We start from the raw sequence: 16,954 nt of genomic DNA, 5'->3' as shown, positions 1-16,954 counted from the left end.
CTGTTGCTGGCCACCCTCAAATACTGGACTATGTTAATGGTGATATTTAACCAAAGCCCAGTGGTTAATTACTATTTAATTAACATATTGAATTCAGATATCTGGTTCTTTAACAGCTGATAAACACAGGAACAAAAATCAAATAATTGTGATATGCAGTGAATATATTTGTTCTATATCATATTTTATTTTATTTACAGCTTTTTGGGGTCTTTTTGCAAGAGGTTTCTCTCTTGATCAGGTGAGCCACTTAAGATCATTTAATAGGTTGCCCCTAGTGGGGTCTCACTAACTGAATTCTGCTACATCTACACTGACTTCAATTTCAGACTGAAGTCCTTCAGCAAAACATTACCTCCTTCTACTGCAGCATGCTAGAGAATTAGATGAAAGACTACCCCTTAACTGATTAACTGGATCCGAGGGATCACCATAAGAGTTCTTAAATGCTATTCCAACACATCATAAGGAAAATCTGTCACAAAGCGAAAGGTATATAAAAAAGCAGTGAGTTACAGAGGTATAGAAGAAATTCTCATGTACTACTCACAGGCACACCATGTTCCATCAGCACATTGGGGTTCATGATGGTGACAAGCTGATGCAGGAGATCAGGCTGTGACTCAAACAGTTCAGGAGCCAACTCTCTCATCACCTCCTCCAGTTGTTCTGCTGCATGAGAGGGCACTCCATACCAGGTCTTCGGCTCTCCCCTGGCAGAAAACATAGCCCACAATACACATTACCTAAAGGAAAGTGAGGATGTCATCCTAATGCAAGGTGTGTCAGTTAAGGACAACTGCACCTGTATTTCCCCTCAGCAATGGCACCCACTCTCAGGCTTCCAACTCCCCAGACGTTGCCTTTCTTGGGTGTAGATGTGCGTCTCGCTCCGTTTTGATCAAGGTATTTTCAGGTAGCACAGTTCCCTGCCGCACTTTACTGTTATTCCAAGCCAAGGCAGGCTATTTAAGCACACCTGCTCACTTTCTCTTCAGAGATTTATAACAGTGATTGGCAACACTTATAAGTTACCACACAGTTCTTTCTCTGCAAACCTATTTTATTCTAAAGGTGGAAGCACCACAGAGAACACATTAAAAACAATAAAAGAGCCTATACACATGCTAATAAGCTTACCAGAGATCACCCCAACCCTAACATGGGCTCTGGCTGGAGCAGTCTTCCAAACTCCACCCAAGGGGTTTCTTTTGTGTTCACAAGTTCATCACAGCTTCAGCTCAGAACAAGCACATTCATAATGTTTAGTCCACCCTTTATACATCTCAGGGGGTCTCAGATCTGGAGTTTCCAGGAGCAGGTAATTAGAAGACAATGGGTTTTCTTCCCCAGAGCATAGCTTCAAAAGGATGCATTCAAGTGGATCACATTTGCATCCCCCTTCCCCCAGGTACTTCCTAGGAAATCCACTTCACAGGGATTGTTCCAAAAAGCCTTCTGAAGTTCCTAATACCTTCCAGAGATTTCATTAGTCAGTCTCCTAGAGAAGTTATATACATACAATTCCATAACACACACAATTGCATTTTTAATACAAGGGACCCCAAAAGGTATTAAACCTAATTCAATAAAGTCCATTTAGGATACTGTCAGTGTCACACAAGGTATACTCCAGTGATTTCACAGAGCCTCCCACCACTCTCCCTGAGACGCTTTTCATGTGGCAAGAAACAACATTCTCAAACTCACTTTCTTCTTGGGCTAAAATGAACATAGTGTTCTAACTTGACAATTAAGTGAATTACCTCCAGAACACAATCCATAGCTGCATTTTCTACCATTATCTGACAGAGTACCAGCAGGCACTTTGCCACGAGAGGCCTAAGTGAGAAGACAGATGCCAAATACCATGTTCTCCAAGGAAAGCGTTCCTATTTTTCCTCCAGACAACTGACTGGGTTTTATCAGACTAAGATCTTAACTGCAAAGCCACTTCCTAACACCACGCACTTACCCAGAACAGAGTTTAGGATGGGTGTGGAACAGTCCAAACTCTGACACCAGCAGAAGAGTGCACAACTGCATCAGAAGTGATGACAACAGCACACAAACTCAGCATTCCAGCAAGGAGATGCAGCCACCACTTTGCTACACATAACCAATTACTGGAAACCACTGTTCTGAACCACAAGAGAAAGACAGCTGACTGGGATACCTGTGGCGAGATTTATACACCTAGTGACAGGTAATGTGCCTAATATGTTAAATATGAACGGGGATTGGGACAAACAAGAGTGAAATCCACTGATAAAAACGAGTAACTGCCAAACAAATTACTCCAATCTTTCCAGTTAAGTCTTAGCACCACAATGCTCTGTACTGGCCTATGAGCCCAAGAATTTGTCAACAGTTTTCTGCTACTCAAATTATCTACTAATTCAGAAGTGCAAGCAACTCTGTCTAAATACCTCAACGTCTGTCTAGCATTCACTGTCTAAATACATTGCAAAATTATTCAGAAGCCAGCCAAAAAGCTAAGAAAAATAATATTGCACTCAAGAGTCTAATTTTGTTCACACCAACACCTCATCTGATTCCTGAAGTCTTCAGTGACACCTGCTAGTAGGACACAACGAGTCCAATCCCACTAAGCAAACCTTCCCCTTACATCTGTCTGGACTCTTGAAACTCACCAGCTGGCACCAAAGCCCAGCACAATGATCTGGCTCATGGCATGCTGAAGTCAATAACCGAACTCTAAACAAAACATACTCTGGGCTCTTAGTTATTAAGAAACATACTTCTCCAGAAAACTACAATCACAGTTCAAAGGCAAGTTGACTGTTAGAAGATGTACACACAAGCACACACTTTTCATTTTGAATAGGGGTGCTTCCCACAGCTTACCCCCAAAAACTGCTCCATTATTACTGAGCCTGGACATGGGAAAATTGCAGTATGAGTGGTCTGTTTGCAGTGAATTTGGTGGTTGTTTTTTAAATAAAAACCCAACCACCAAAACATTTTGGGAGAGCCAAACATCAAGTTAACGTCACTGTGAGATTCCTAACTGGAAGTAGTGTAAGCACCACTACATCAATATAGAGCTGTTCAGCTATTTGCTATCATGTAACATACCGTATATACTCGTTCATTAGCCTGTTCGTTTAGAAGCCGACTCCCCAAGATGGTTAGGTAAAAATAGCAAAAACTGTATGACCCTTTCATAAGCTGACCCTATATTTCAGGGGTTGGCAAACTTTAGCTCCTGGCCCGTTAGGGTAAGCCTCTAGCGGGCCTGGACGTTTTGTTTACCTGGAGCATTCACAGGCACGGAGCCCCTCAGCTCCCAGTGTCCGCGGTTTGCTGTTCCCAACCACTTCCCACAGCTCCCATTGGCTGGGAACAGCAAACCGCAAACATTGGGAGTTGAGGGGCTCCATGCCTGCAGACGCTCCAGGCAAACAAAACGACAAAGTGTTAGCTATTCAATTCAATGATTCCATAGAGTTTAAAATCATCAAATTTTGGTGTAGACCCATTTATAAGCCGACCCCTGCTCTTTGATGCGTCACTTTTTTACCAAAAATATTTGGCTTATGAACGAGTACTAACTTCTAAACTGCATTATAAAGTAGCTTATCATTCAGCCAATAGGATTGCTTGATTAGATGAGTGCACCAAGTCTTGCTAAGAAAGGATGTCTGTAGAACAGAATTTTCCATTGTTACTGGTGATGGTGTTTAAACATCTACATTTAACCAAAGGGTTAACACTGAGGTGCCTTATACAGTGATATCTGCATCCATCTCTCCTATTAGTGTCAGTCTCATTCTAAGGAAATGAACTGCTTATCTCTCGTATGGGCCTTTGGTCTCAGCCAAACAATAAGAATGGACATCACCAAGTACAGGTATTAAATGAAGAACTGCATCAGTTTAAGAGCAATCAGGGCAGTGCAAGGAAAGAGGGTGACAGGAACAGAGACCATACCAGTGCAGGTAATTGATGGAATAGCTCCAGTGGTCCTCAATGTGCCAGCAGAAAGAGGAGAAACACATCCCTACGTACAGCCAGGGCACCTTCATGCCAGAGATATCTGCATTGATATGAGCGAGGACTGACTGTTCCAACACTGGCATGTTATTCAGGTTCCAACCAGAAAGTGCATACTCCTGCCAAAGAAAGGGAGAAAGCTGTGAAGTCAGAAGACCATTCAAATACTCTAACAAGCCTAAGGAGAAGGTAGCCCTCAGGATAAATGGAGCAGCCTATTAATTTACATATTAGCCTTTGATTGGTATTCTGCCACGCTGAAGCTTCAGAAGTGGGAAGTATTTCTTTATATCAAGCACTTAATCAAGTCTTCCAACTACTCCTTAGACCTTAATCTAGCAGCCAATCCTGTAGGACTGCATTGAAGTAATTCTCTCACTAGATATTGGTTTAGATAGAAACCTAAACATGCTTAAGAGACTTTCACTTTTCCCTGTTCTTTTGCTCCAAGTAAAGCACTGGTCCCTACAAAGTGGGTGGCAAATGACATCAGCATGATATCCTGAAGGCAAAACTCAAGCCTGGAACGCACTTCAAAGAAATCATGAAACCCAAGCCTTACCACATCTTTATGAACCATGTTCTGGGAAATCAGTTACTCAAAGGCCCATTTTACTGCAGAATAACTGATCTTAACCTTCTTTACAAAAACTGCTTTAAGGGTACATACTTAAAACAGGAGAACTCCCTCACTGTCCTTGCTAAGATCATAAAAACTGCCATACCTGGTCAGACCAATGGTCCATCTAGCCCAGTATCCTGTCTCCGACATTGCCAATGCCAGAGCTACAGAGGGAGTGTACAGAATAGGGCAGTTGGAGTGATCCAACCATCATTCCCTTCCAGCTTCTGGCAGTCAGCGGTTTAGTAACCCCGAGCTTGGGGTTGCATCCCTGACCATCTTGGCTAACAGTCATTGATGGTCCTATCCTCCATGAACTTATCTAGTTCGTTTTTGAACCCAGTTATACTTTTGGCCATCACAACACCCCATGGCAATGAGTTCCACAGGTTAACTGTACATTGTGTGGAAAAATTATTTCCTGTGGTTTGAATTAAGCCTGCTGCCTATTAATTTTATCAGGCGGCCCTAGTTTTTGTATTATGGAATAGAGTAAATAACACTTGCAATAGTAAAGAAGTATAGAGGCAAAAGAATAATAGCAAGTCACCACTCAGATGATCCCAAATTCACCTCTAACTACAGACACCTCAACATGCCTCCACCAGAAAGACAAAGTTAAGAACTGTGTTCATATATAACATGCCTCAAATGCTCATCATAGTTCCTTCACACCAGACCACATTCCAGGATGGCAAATGTATTGCAGGCCTCAGCAACTCATATTGGCTAAATTAATTTAAACAGAGCAGAAGCCATGAAAGGGTACTGAGATAACTTGAGTCCTAGTAATAGTTATTTTAGGCATGTCTGGGAAAGATGGACAAGATTTAGTGGTTCTTTTCCCTTTCTACTTCTTTTGATAGCATGGCATATGCTGTATGTTGTGAGTATGAGAAGATACAGGTAAGGAGAACAACTGAAAACCAATCCGTTTAACTTATCTGCAATAGATTCTAAATATAGGACATCTGGATGAGAAAGCTGATGTTCTGGTAGTTAACAGAAGGTTGAAGAGTTCAGGAAAAAATCTTATCAGTCTCCTTATGCTGAGAACGGTTCAGAAATGCATGCTGAGTACTGCCTTAATACCTTGCATTTCTATCACAACCTTCACCTGAAGATCTAAGCACTTTACAAAGATTAACCCTTGGAACAGCCATGCAGCAAGGAAAAATAATTTGTCAGTCATAGTAAATCAGTGACTGTGCCAGGAATGAAACCTAGGTGTCTTGACTCTAATCCCCCTGCTTTAGCCTCCACATCACATTTGCCTTAAAGAAATGTTGGCACATGTAAAAGCGATCACCATTTTTCTTCACAAAACTGCAAAAATCCACATCAATTTCAGTCCTAAATGAAGTGCAACTTCCTGTTCTGCAAAGTTTGGGTCAGTTAACATTTCCCCGTTCACACCTCCTCTTCTGGCATCATCTTTCGACGGCCATCCTTCACAGGGAAACCACTTCCAAAGTCCTTGGATGAGATATCAGCCCCGTATTCCACAATGACATCCTCCTCAATGCTGCTCACCAGCCGCCAGAACTCCTTCTCCACCAGCTCAGTGGGAACCATCTGTAAAGACAAAGGCATTCCAGGGCATACAGCATTATCCCAGGGTAAAAAAAAAAAAAACCCACCCAAAACTGGTAATGTACCTTCCCCAACACCTCACAGATCAGACATTAAATCCAGTCTCCTCCCACACCACACACAAGAATCAAATTCCATGGAAATCATATGATTTTTTTTTTTTGCCATTCCTTACACCTTTCTACACAAAATTAAATCGACCTAATTTAGGTCGACATACAGCCACCACAGTAATTACTGGATTTTTTCATGTCCACACTACCTTCCTCCTGCAGGTAGTGCGTGCCTGCACTGACTTAAGTGGGATAGTGTGGAGGGGCTGACAGTTGTCACCCCCAGGCCAGGAGAGCTCCAGCTGTCAGCCCTGGAGGCTGATAATCAACAGGCAATGTAAGTAATGCAGTGTCTACACGGACACTGCGTCACCCTAACTACATCGACCTAAGCACTATTCCTCTTGCTGAGGTGGAGTTGTTAGGTCGGTGTAGTGTGCAACTTATATCAGCAGGAGCAACATTGTAATGTAGATGCTTACAGAGTTAGGACAAGGTAAGGAGCCTTACATTGACCTCTGTAGTGTAAACCAGGCTTTAGAAGCAGGATGTCACATTGTGTGGGAAGGAGTAGGTGGAAAAGAAAGCTAGGATGATTAGAGGCAAAGTGCCCAGATATAGTTCTAGTTAGAAAAACTAATAAAAACAAATAGCCCCATAAATCTGTAAGAATAAAAAAAGTGAGCAAATGCCCTGTACTCCAAATGTGTCCATTAAGGACTACTACATCATGCTATGGGGTAATTTTTTACACAACACACAGTAAACCTGTGGAACTCCTTGCCAGAGGATGTTGTGAAGGCCAAGACTATAACAGGGTTTAAAAAAGAACTAGATAAGTTCATGGAGGATAGGTCCAACAATGGCTATTAGCCAGGATGGACAGGGATGGTGTCCTTAGCCTCTGTTTTGCCAGAAGCTGGGAGTGGGCGACAAGGGATGGATCACTTGATGATTACCTGTTCTGTTCAGTCCCTCTGGGGCACCTGGCACTGGCCACTGTTGGAAGACAGGATCCTGGGCTAGATGGACCTTTGGTCTGACCCAGTACAGCTGTTCTTATGTAATTTTATCACCAGGCCAGGTTATGCACATACCCATCAGAAAGGAAGACAGCAACCATGACATATCCAATAATTCAATCGGATCTTCAGAACAGACTGATACTCACTGAACAAAGAACCAAACTGTGCATCTATCACAAAAATTGGATAACAGCTGCCCATTTGGGTCAAGCAGACCAATGTCCTCTTCCCCCAACCCCTAAATTCTCAGCCACCCACAGATTTATAAGAAATACAAGAGGCAGAACGATTCTTTGTTTCTACTTCAGCAAGGGTGCTCCTTTCCAAAAAGGAAACTATTCACTAATTCTGGAGTGTTAATGGGACACCATAAACTTAATCACATTTGTCTGAAACTTTTTTAAATCTATCATTGCTGAAAGTAACACTGAAGTTATTTTTTATATTGGCTTTTCTACGGTGCTTATCACCACAGTATTTCACAAACAATTTAGCTGCACATAACCTATCAGCTAAGGAAGTACTATCTCCTTTTTACAGATGGAAGAAACAAAGCAGAGAGATTATGGGCTGGTCTATACTTAGCCGCTAGTTCGGCGGCTGGAAATCGAACTTCCTGGTTCGATTTATCGCGTCTGGTCTGGACGCGATAAATCGAACCAGGAAGTGCTCGCCGTCGACTGCGGTACTCCAGCTCAACGAGAGGAGTACCGCGGAGTCGACGGGGAGCCTGCCTGCCGCGTGTGGACCGCGTCTGAACCGCGGTAAGTTCGAAGTAAGGTATGTCGAATTCAGCTACGTTATTCACGTAGCTGAATCTGCGTACCTTACGTCGACTTGGGGGGTAAGTGTAGACCAAGCCTATGTGTCTTGTTCAAAAAGTGTCATGCTACGGGAAATCTACAGCAGAACCAGTAACAGAACCTAGAGCTTCCATTTCAGTCCTGTTACTGAATCACAACTCCATCCCAAGATTATTACAGCAAAAAAGCCTACTGGGGAAACCTCTCTCTCATTTGAGGGCTTATACATTGTGCATTACACATTTGACAGATCTTTCTGTATAATCAGACCATAGTCTGTTTCTCCAGTTTGTATGGTTCTCACACACAACATCGGAGACATTTTTATAAACAAGAAAAAGTAGTTTTTAAAAATAAAACTTGGTGAGGAGCTGAGGGCAGAGGTATCTGAAACTTGTTAAACCGGCTAGGGTAACAGAGTATACTGGGCCCTTTAAGAGCAAGTGCCACTAATACCAATCTTATAGAGCTCAGCCCTTTAAAGAAGAACATGCTGGGAGGTAGTCCCCAGGAGGGATTGATGAGCAATGTAGTCCCAGAGGCTCATGTGATCAGGAGGGTGGGGAGTCAAATGACTGAACTATACAAGAAGCCTATGGCTCAGTTAAGAAGAGGGAGGGTAGGACTTGGAGGAAGGCTATCCAGAGTCCAAATATCTGCAAGGAGCAGAAGGTGACTGCAGAGACCAGGAAGTGAAAACTGAAGGGCTCTCCATCAAGAGAACACCAAGTCCAGAAAGTGGGCTGTAAACAAGAACAGAGTTCATAGAATGGTCTCAGGATGGGGTGAAATAAGGAGGAAAGGCTTGAGGCAGCACATCACTAGTAGGAGCTCAAGACCCGGTGGGATTGGTTTTTGCTTGGGGGCTTCCAGCGAGGGACAACGTCCTCCTTATGCCTTGCATCAGCTGGTTAATCCTAGTGAAGACCACTGATTGAACTCAAGAAAGGTGTGAATTCCATTTGATTTTATGAACTCTATATGACTAATCTGTTCCATTTTATGGTAGAAGATAGACCAGGTCTGAGAATCTGAAACAGGACCATCAACAACTGAAGAGCCGTTCCCAGATGGTACCGTGGGGGCAACAGTCTGTGGCACTGATTTTATTGACCCTCTCTAAGCAACCCTACCTGAAAGCTGGGAGAAGGGAAAATCCCAGTATGACAAAAGAAGCAGGAAGAAGTGTCAGACCTTGCTTTTAAAAGGGACACACACACTCTGACAAGAGGAGGGAAGTCCTTCACCAGAACCAGAAGACTGAGCAGAAGAAGTGGAGGGTCAGAGGGACCTGGTTCCCCTGAAGGAGGCAGACTAAACCCTAAAAGGGTCTCAGAAGTAGAGGACCAAAGGAGGGAAATGCATTCAGCTCTTTGTTGTTTACGCATAGAGATGTATATTCCCTGTACCGTCTAAGAGTAAAGGGGTCTGTGTCTGTGTGTGGTTAAAAAGTTCCTTTACAAAACTGGTGTACCTTACTTTATCTGCCATGCATCCCCAAAGAGCTGAACTGAATACCAGAATGTCCGTGAGAGCTGATCGCTAGGGAAAAATGTGCATTAGCTGGTGGGGAGACTTAAGTGGGAGGATTGGGGGGGGGGGGGGGCTCAACACTTGACTTTGAGCCCAAGGCAGCTGGACTGCAGGATCCCACATCCTAAGGGGGAGGGTGCCAGACAGGGAGTCTGCACCCCAGGAGCGTGCCAAAGAAGCAAGAACTAGAATGTGTGTCTGGATGCTGCTCAAACCCAATGGATATGGAAGCATGTGCAATTCAAATATTGGTTCCAATACAGCAGTCTGGTGACCGTCCATGGAGGGGGTGAGGAGGACACTCGGCCACGTTTGTAACAGGGGTCAAAAGACTTGAACCATGCCTGAGTCAAAAGGATTATACAAGGTGAAGGGCTGGAGGAAGAACCCTGGGCCAACAAGGAAGAATAAATACATTATTTGGACTGTCTGGTTTGCTGAACCCTGAAAAAGGAAGGAATTTAATAGTTTGACCAAAATACTTTGCTGGGGTATAGGCCTAAGTCACCCATCCATCAGAAGGAAACAGCAGACCACCAGCAGAAAGATGGGAAACTGAAGGAGACGTGACCAGATGCCAGAGAGCTAAACCATTTGTTTACATATTTCAAACTGATATTGTCAATCATGAGATGCCCATCAAAAACTGTGTGTGTCAGCTAAAACTTCAGTGCCTTCCCCAGTAACAAATCCTGACAAATAGGGATACTTACGTGGACTGGCATGTTGAAATAATCAGATTTGAAGTTATCTGCCATCTCTCCAAAGCTCTGGAGGGTGTACTCCCTGACAGCCTGCTCAAATCCAAAGGCCTCACGCGGTTTGTTACATTCCTAGGAGAGGCAATACAAATATTACTCCTGCAGCTGATGACAAGCAGCCAGGCTCTTACTGGAGGAAGTCAGTGTCGAAGTCAGTTTCCTTGGCTAATACAAACGCAAAATACTGGTTTCAACTGCTTTCTCCAGATGGGGCAGCTCCTACCACACAACTACCAGTTGGGCAGCCAAACTAACGTGTTCAAGCCGACTGCCATGCAGCTTCACCTGCACTACCAAAGGCACCATCTCAGCACTTGCTGAAGTAGGCAGAACAACAAGGGACAGCAAAGATACTGAGACAGCCTTAAGCTAAAAGGGGATTATGTGAGATTTGGGCACTAAGACAAGCAGCTGTAGCAGAACTGCACTAGACCAAAACGTATAACTGCCTTAGTCTTAGTAATGCAGAGTAATTGTAGCCATGTCAGTCCCAGGATATTAGAGAGACAAGGTGGGAGAGGTAACCAACAGAAGCTGGTCCAATAAAAGATATTACCTCACCCACCATGTCTTAGTAAGTCAGTAGCTGGTTTAGCTGTGGAGAAGATAAGCTTATGTGGAGAGAGGGAGGGAAGGGTAAGAGGGTTTATTCAGATAACTGCTTTGGTATAATAGTTTTATGCTAATTGGTTAGTAACTTCAGTCATCTGACATGCACAGATTCAGAGGAGTTTCTTTCACTGTCTTATCCACAGAGAGGGGGTCACATCACAGGCTATTCCACCTTGCCTATTTCCACAACGCCCCTTTCAACACCAATAGAGCCCTCTGACCGTATTTATGTATACAGAGGTATATCTCAACATGCAAACATGCCAGACAGCTGATGGCTAGTACTTTTTTATTAACACCCTCTAATAACTCAAATTCAATCCCAGCTCTTAATATGCAGAGTTCAGCTGCCCAGAGAGTTTTAGGCTTCCTCTGGCAGACGCTCTTCCTTCTTATGCTGCTCAACAGCTTTGTTTGCTCAACAAAGGGCTTCTGGAGACTCAGTCACAGCAGCAGTCACAGGTCACATCTTGACAATATCCCAAACTAAATATAAAATTACACATTCTGCTCCAATGACAAGAGGAAGAGGACAGAGCTCAAAGGGCTGAGCTACCATTGTAAATGGCTCTTCCTAATAACATGAATAGATGCAGAGAGTTGAGTAGTTCTTGTACCTCAGCAACACATTTCGGGCATCTCCAGTCACCCTTGGGCACATCAGGCAAAGGGGGAATCAAGCAAAAAGTGTGGTAGCTATCATCACATCCATCACACAGTAGCAGTTTGTCCTCATTGTTTCCCCGGCCACAAAACAAGCAAACATACAGATCAACCTGTGGAGAAAAAAAAAAAAGTCAGTGTAATGTTATGATCAGTCTCCATTACCCAGATGCTGCCTTCCATAAGCTCCCTTGCTAGAGTCTTACTAACTATATAACACAGTGCTGAAATCTGATACTTTGACATTAGGTAATCCTCTCCCTCCCACCCCCTTACCCCACAAGAGAAGCACTGATAAACCTCCACTGAGCTCCTGCTTCCCAAGGCAGCCACACATCTGAGAATCTGAAAAAACACAAGATGGTAGGGAGCTAGGGAATATCCATCCAGCTGAGCTATAGGGGGAGGAAGAACATGATCAAGTATCTTCCAGATAGATAACTTGAAGAACTCATTTACATTTACTCTAACTAGAACTAATTTACATTAATTTTAATTTGAGAAGATGAGGCTCCATCCTTGCTATATCCTCAGTATGAATGCTTTCTCCACTCTCTGAACCCCAATGATGAAGGTTAATTCAAATTAGATCTCTGCACAGTGCACTCTGCAAGAGCCCCCATGGCTGGATCAAAAATAGGCACTGCATCAGTATCCATGATACAAGTGTAATTATATCTGAAGCTGTTCTCAAATGCAGGGACAAAAAACAGACCAGGCCAGGAACAGAGAAACATTGCAAATTACAAGCTGAGAATCCAAAGGCAAAAGCTACATGTACTAGTGCTAACAGTCCTTCCCCTTGATCTTTACTCTTCTTTGATTACACGAAGGTAAGGATTCCAAGTAGCAAAGTGTAAGAATTCATGCTCCAGCACACCACTTCCTCATTCACTGTCTGCCCAACCAGAAAAGCACTGACTTGAAGAACTGTCTCAAAAACCAAGGAGATTACTGCACAATCAAGGTCACAAATTCCCTCCTGCTAGAGCAAGGGGTTGGCAAACTACAGCCCAGAGGCCACATCCGGCCCTTCAGACGTTTTAATCCAGTCCTCGAGCTCCTGCCAGGGAGCAGGGTCCAGGGCTTGCCCTGCTCCGGCTCTCCAGCCAGGGGCTTGCCCCGCTCTGCGCGTGCTATGGCTCCGCGCGGATCCCGGAAGCAGCAGCATGTCCGCCCTCTGGCTCCTATGCATAGGGTCAGCCAAGGGGCTCCGCAGTTCCCATTGGCCAGGAACCAGGGCCAATGGGAGCTGCAGGGGCGGCGCCTGCAGATGGGACAGCACGCCGAGACGCCTGGCTGCGCCTCCGCGCAGGAGCTGGAGGAGGGACATGCTGCTGCTTCTGGAAGCTGCTTGAGGTAAGTGCCGTCTGGAGCCTGCACCCCGACGCCCTCCCACGCCCGAACCCCTTAACCCTGCCCTGATCCCCCTCCCACCCTCCAAACCCCTTGGTCTCAGCCCGCAGCAACCTCCTGCACCCCCACCCCTCATCCCCAGCCCAGAGCCCGCACCCCCAGCCAGAGCCCTCAACCCCTCCCGCACCCCAACCCCCAATTTCATGAGCATTCGTGGCCCGCCATACAATTTTCATACCCAGATGGGGCCCTCGGGCCAAAAAGTTTGCCCACCCCTGTGCTAGAGCTTGTCACAGAAGTATAGCTCCAGTATCAGTAAAGATGAGTATATTTTAGGGAGAAAAATAGCTGAAGCCCCTAAAATGTTTGTTTTAGAAAACTACCGAGCTGTGATACAATCTAAATACGTTAGTCCGTTACTCACTTACTATATCTGAAGAATGATAATCACTTATTGGAAGCACTCAAATTTAATACATTACTTGATCCAAATTCCCCCATTATTCCCAGCAGATGAGAGAGAACCCAGATTGTAACTTTTTATTATGTAGCCCAAAAAGCAAGACAGGATGACACTAGTTTTAACTAAGTCAGGCTGTCACTACAATATTAAGTCTTTTAAGTGACTGAAACACAATAGGAATGCATCACGTAAGGCAAAGCCCTACTGTTATTTCACCCTGTTTAGGAGAGTATGCACCCCCTAGGTGTGCAAACATGCAATGCGCCTTAAAATCTCACCATTTTCAATTACACACGCTTGACAGGAAATGTTCAATTCATCAAAATTCTGCAAAAGTCCACCATTTTCCAGATTTAGTGAAAACACTAGTCGTCCTCATGGAAGATCACATCCAGACCAAGTTTCAAACTTAAGCTATTTGTGTTCTAACAATGTCTAAAAATGTGGTGGGATTTTGTTTTGGGGATTTATTTTATAAACACAGAGAAGGGGCGGGGGGAGGAAAAATACACCCTCATCTCAAACAAACTCAAGAAAACGATATGGCAGAGGCTCTAGATGGAAGGCATCACCCAGACAGGTTACTTTCAGAAACACAGTGTGTAGAAATAGGGGATTACAATTGAAACTGGTTTACCACATTTACTATAGCAACTGTCACCAAGCAATCACTATGATCCTAAGGTACTGCCCTTTTTCCATAAACACATGCAACATTTTATATTACAGCACAGTTAACATGTGATTAAATATCAAAGCCATACTGTAAAGCAAACATACAAAAGCAGATTTATGGTTGCTGTGGGAATCTCAAATCTTGTGACTTTTTTGCAATTAAATCCTCAACGTTTTTGCATTTGTGCATATTTTGCACAGAATTACCATTTTACACAAAGGTAAAATAATAAATGGGTGGGGAAGAAGGACAACCAGAACTACAGTAGTATATTCTTCAGATGACAACTGTAGACTGATGTACAAGATGTGTATGTTTCAGAGACTCATTTCCTTGAAGGTCTCTCATTCAAGTACTATCCATGCTCAACGAGCATTCATTTATAGAGGTTCTACAAAACCACAGCCAAGGCAATATAGCTGCAAGCTTCTGGTTTTATTGCTACCTTATTTGAACCCTTGCCACAAGTGAGAGATAACACAAACAGGAATCAAACTCGGGTGTCCTGATGAGTGAAAACTGACTAGGTAAGAAAATGTTTCCAATTAAAATCTTATTTAAAAAATGAAAATCACTAATAGCAGCCATTCCTGTCACGGAGAAACATCAAGCCTAGAAATACCATGTGCTCTCAGCAAGTAACTCATCTAAGTACTAAAGGGATCCAATGCTTTTAGTTTTGAAAATGAGACAAGCTTGGGCCTATTCACACTGGTAACACCATCTGCTTCCAAGCACCTAGCTGCTGCTGCTTTAAATTGCAGTTTATGACCCCCATAATTTAACTCAGAAACCATTTCTTCATCTAAAAGATTTCATTTGAGTTTTTGTTAAAGTCCCACGGCCCCTCCTGGAACTGGGAATAACTAACATTTCAAATAACCACCACAAGTTTTGGGAAGACTTTCTGAAGCTAAGGGAAAATAATGCATTCTGCATGCTCGGTATGCTGTTTTTGAAGTGCACAGAACTTAATTTCTTCAAACATGCTAGAAGTATTAATCCTTATTCAGGACTCTGTACATGTACCAAGTATGACAGTTTAAATAAAGCCATTTGAGTTAACCAATAAAATAAAAGAAACTATACCCTGTTTTTCCATGCTCAAGTATCAAACAGCTACATAGATTTTATTTCTTTCCTTTATTTTTCTCCCTGGTAGACTAATAAAAATTAGATGTTTCAACTCAAGACAGAGTTTGAGACAAAATTAGTCTGGTTTTCTGTAGTTTAAACCAGTATTTCTCAACGAACAGTCCATGGACTGGCACTGGTTCCAGAGATTTCCCAGACACAGCTTAGGGTGGCAGCAAGCCAGTCCCTTGTATCAAAAAGTTTAGACTATCTTAGATACTTATATGGCCTCCATTACTGTAGTATATGAGCACTCATAATCTAATGTATTTTTCCTTATAATACCACTAAGGAAGGAAAGTACTGCTATTTCCATTTTACTGATGGAGAATTGAAGCACAGAGAGACTAAGCAATTTGCCCAAGAGCATACAGAACACGTGTGGCAGAGCAGAGAATTGAACCTAGATCTCTTGAGTCTCAGGCCAGTCTCTTCAGGCTTTATGAGCCTTTTCTGATAAACTAGGGGGGAATTGCAACCTAGAATGGAACATTTTTACTGTGATTAATTCAAATTTTGACCTTACAGCAGATAATGTAATATCTGTTACAGTGCCCTATTTTCCCAATGGCACAAATACATCAAAAAGTAACCCAAGCTGACAGCTTCATTTCCTATGCTCATGTGTTCCAGAGCAAAGAAATCACACTTACAAAGTTGACAGAAATTGTCCCTTTGCGCTGCCTCATCTGCATGCCAAATGCTTCTGACTTGGTGCCTTTGCGTCTTCGAGAGACCTCGTCTTGAAGTAAAATAAAGTTACATACATTTCATTAATATAGCATAAAGAAAGATCCCACATACAAGGACCATGTAGAGACCAGCCTGCTACCCTGCCTTTGGCAGCAACTACTACTTAATGCTGTAGAGAAAGCCAGAACTCTTTGGTGTACCTGACCAGTTTACTCCTGGGGGAATTCTGCGCCACTGCAGAATTTCACAGAATTCCCTGTTTCCCCCAGAGAATTTCTGGCCGCCACTAGGGGGTCACTGGACTCTGCAGAGCCCAGCTTGCAGTGAGTGGAGTGCCCAGCCTGGAAGGGCTTGAGGCTGCACGCTCTTGGATCCTCATTCTCCTGGGACAGGAGAGGCCTGGGAGACCCAGCCAGCTCTGGCAAAGGGTGAGGAAGGGCAGGGCTGCACCACACCCCTGGTGGGACAGTAAAGAAGTTGGGGGGAATAAAGGGGGTGCTGGTGTGTGAGTTGGGGGCTGCCTCACGGCTGAGCTCTCGGGGGGGCGGAGGGGGGGAAACAGGTTCTGGGCCGGAGGCTGCCCCGTGGCTGGGATCCGTGGGGAGGGGTGTATAGGTTTCTGGGCCAGAGGGTGCCCTGTGGCTGGGCTCTGTGGGGGAGGTGGGATGCTGGTGTCTGGGCGGGGCGGTGCCTTGTGGCTGAGCTCTGGGAGGAAGAGGGTGTGGGTGTCTGGGCCAGGGGGGTGCCCCGCAGCTGGGCTCTGAGCGAATGGAAGTACAGGTGTCTAGGCTCTGGAGGCCCCACACAGCCCCCCTCCAGCACCTCCCAACTGGAACTGGGCTGCTGTAGGGGTTTCTTTAATTCTTTACTCATGGGGGAATCTTTTTTGCTGTTGTCTGTATTGACCACATACTTGTTGACAGGTATTTTGAAATAAATTTGAAATAAAT

At 44.0% G+C, this 16,954-nt stretch overlaps 1 protein-coding gene across 3 annotated transcripts in view; it reads right to left on the bottom strand.

The window, feature by feature from the left end:
- Positions 1–16,954, bottom strand: part of KDM5A (lysine demethylase 5A) — a 71,773-nt gene that overhangs the window by 37,635 nt on the left and 17,184 nt on the right. For all 3 annotated transcript variants that reach the window (XM_024224490.2, XM_024224492.2, XM_024224491.2), the window contains 6 exons: positions 15,965–16,053; positions 11,637–11,795; positions 10,360–10,479; positions 6,056–6,214; positions 3,955–4,136; positions 551–713 (listed from right to left, as the gene is read on the bottom strand). In XM_024224490.2, the coding sequence (XP_024080258.1) occupies positions 551–713; positions 3,955–4,136; positions 6,056–6,214; positions 10,360–10,479; positions 11,637–11,795; positions 15,965–16,053 (872 nt within the window). The remainder of the gene's footprint in view (positions 1–550; positions 714–3,954; positions 4,137–6,055; positions 6,215–10,359; positions 10,480–11,636; positions 11,796–15,964; positions 16,054–16,954) is intronic.

The sequence above is a fragment of the Terrapene carolina genome, unplaced genomic scaffold (assembly GCF_002925995.2).
Source record: "Terrapene carolina triunguis isolate 2854851 unplaced genomic scaffold, T_m_triunguis-2.0 Scaffold190, whole genome shotgun sequence".
NCBI classification, from domain to species: domain Eukaryota; kingdom Metazoa; phylum Chordata; order Testudines; family Emydidae; genus Terrapene; species Terrapene triunguis.
Note: the sequence above shows the minus strand (reverse complement) of the source record. Positions and strands in the feature narration are given on the sequence as shown.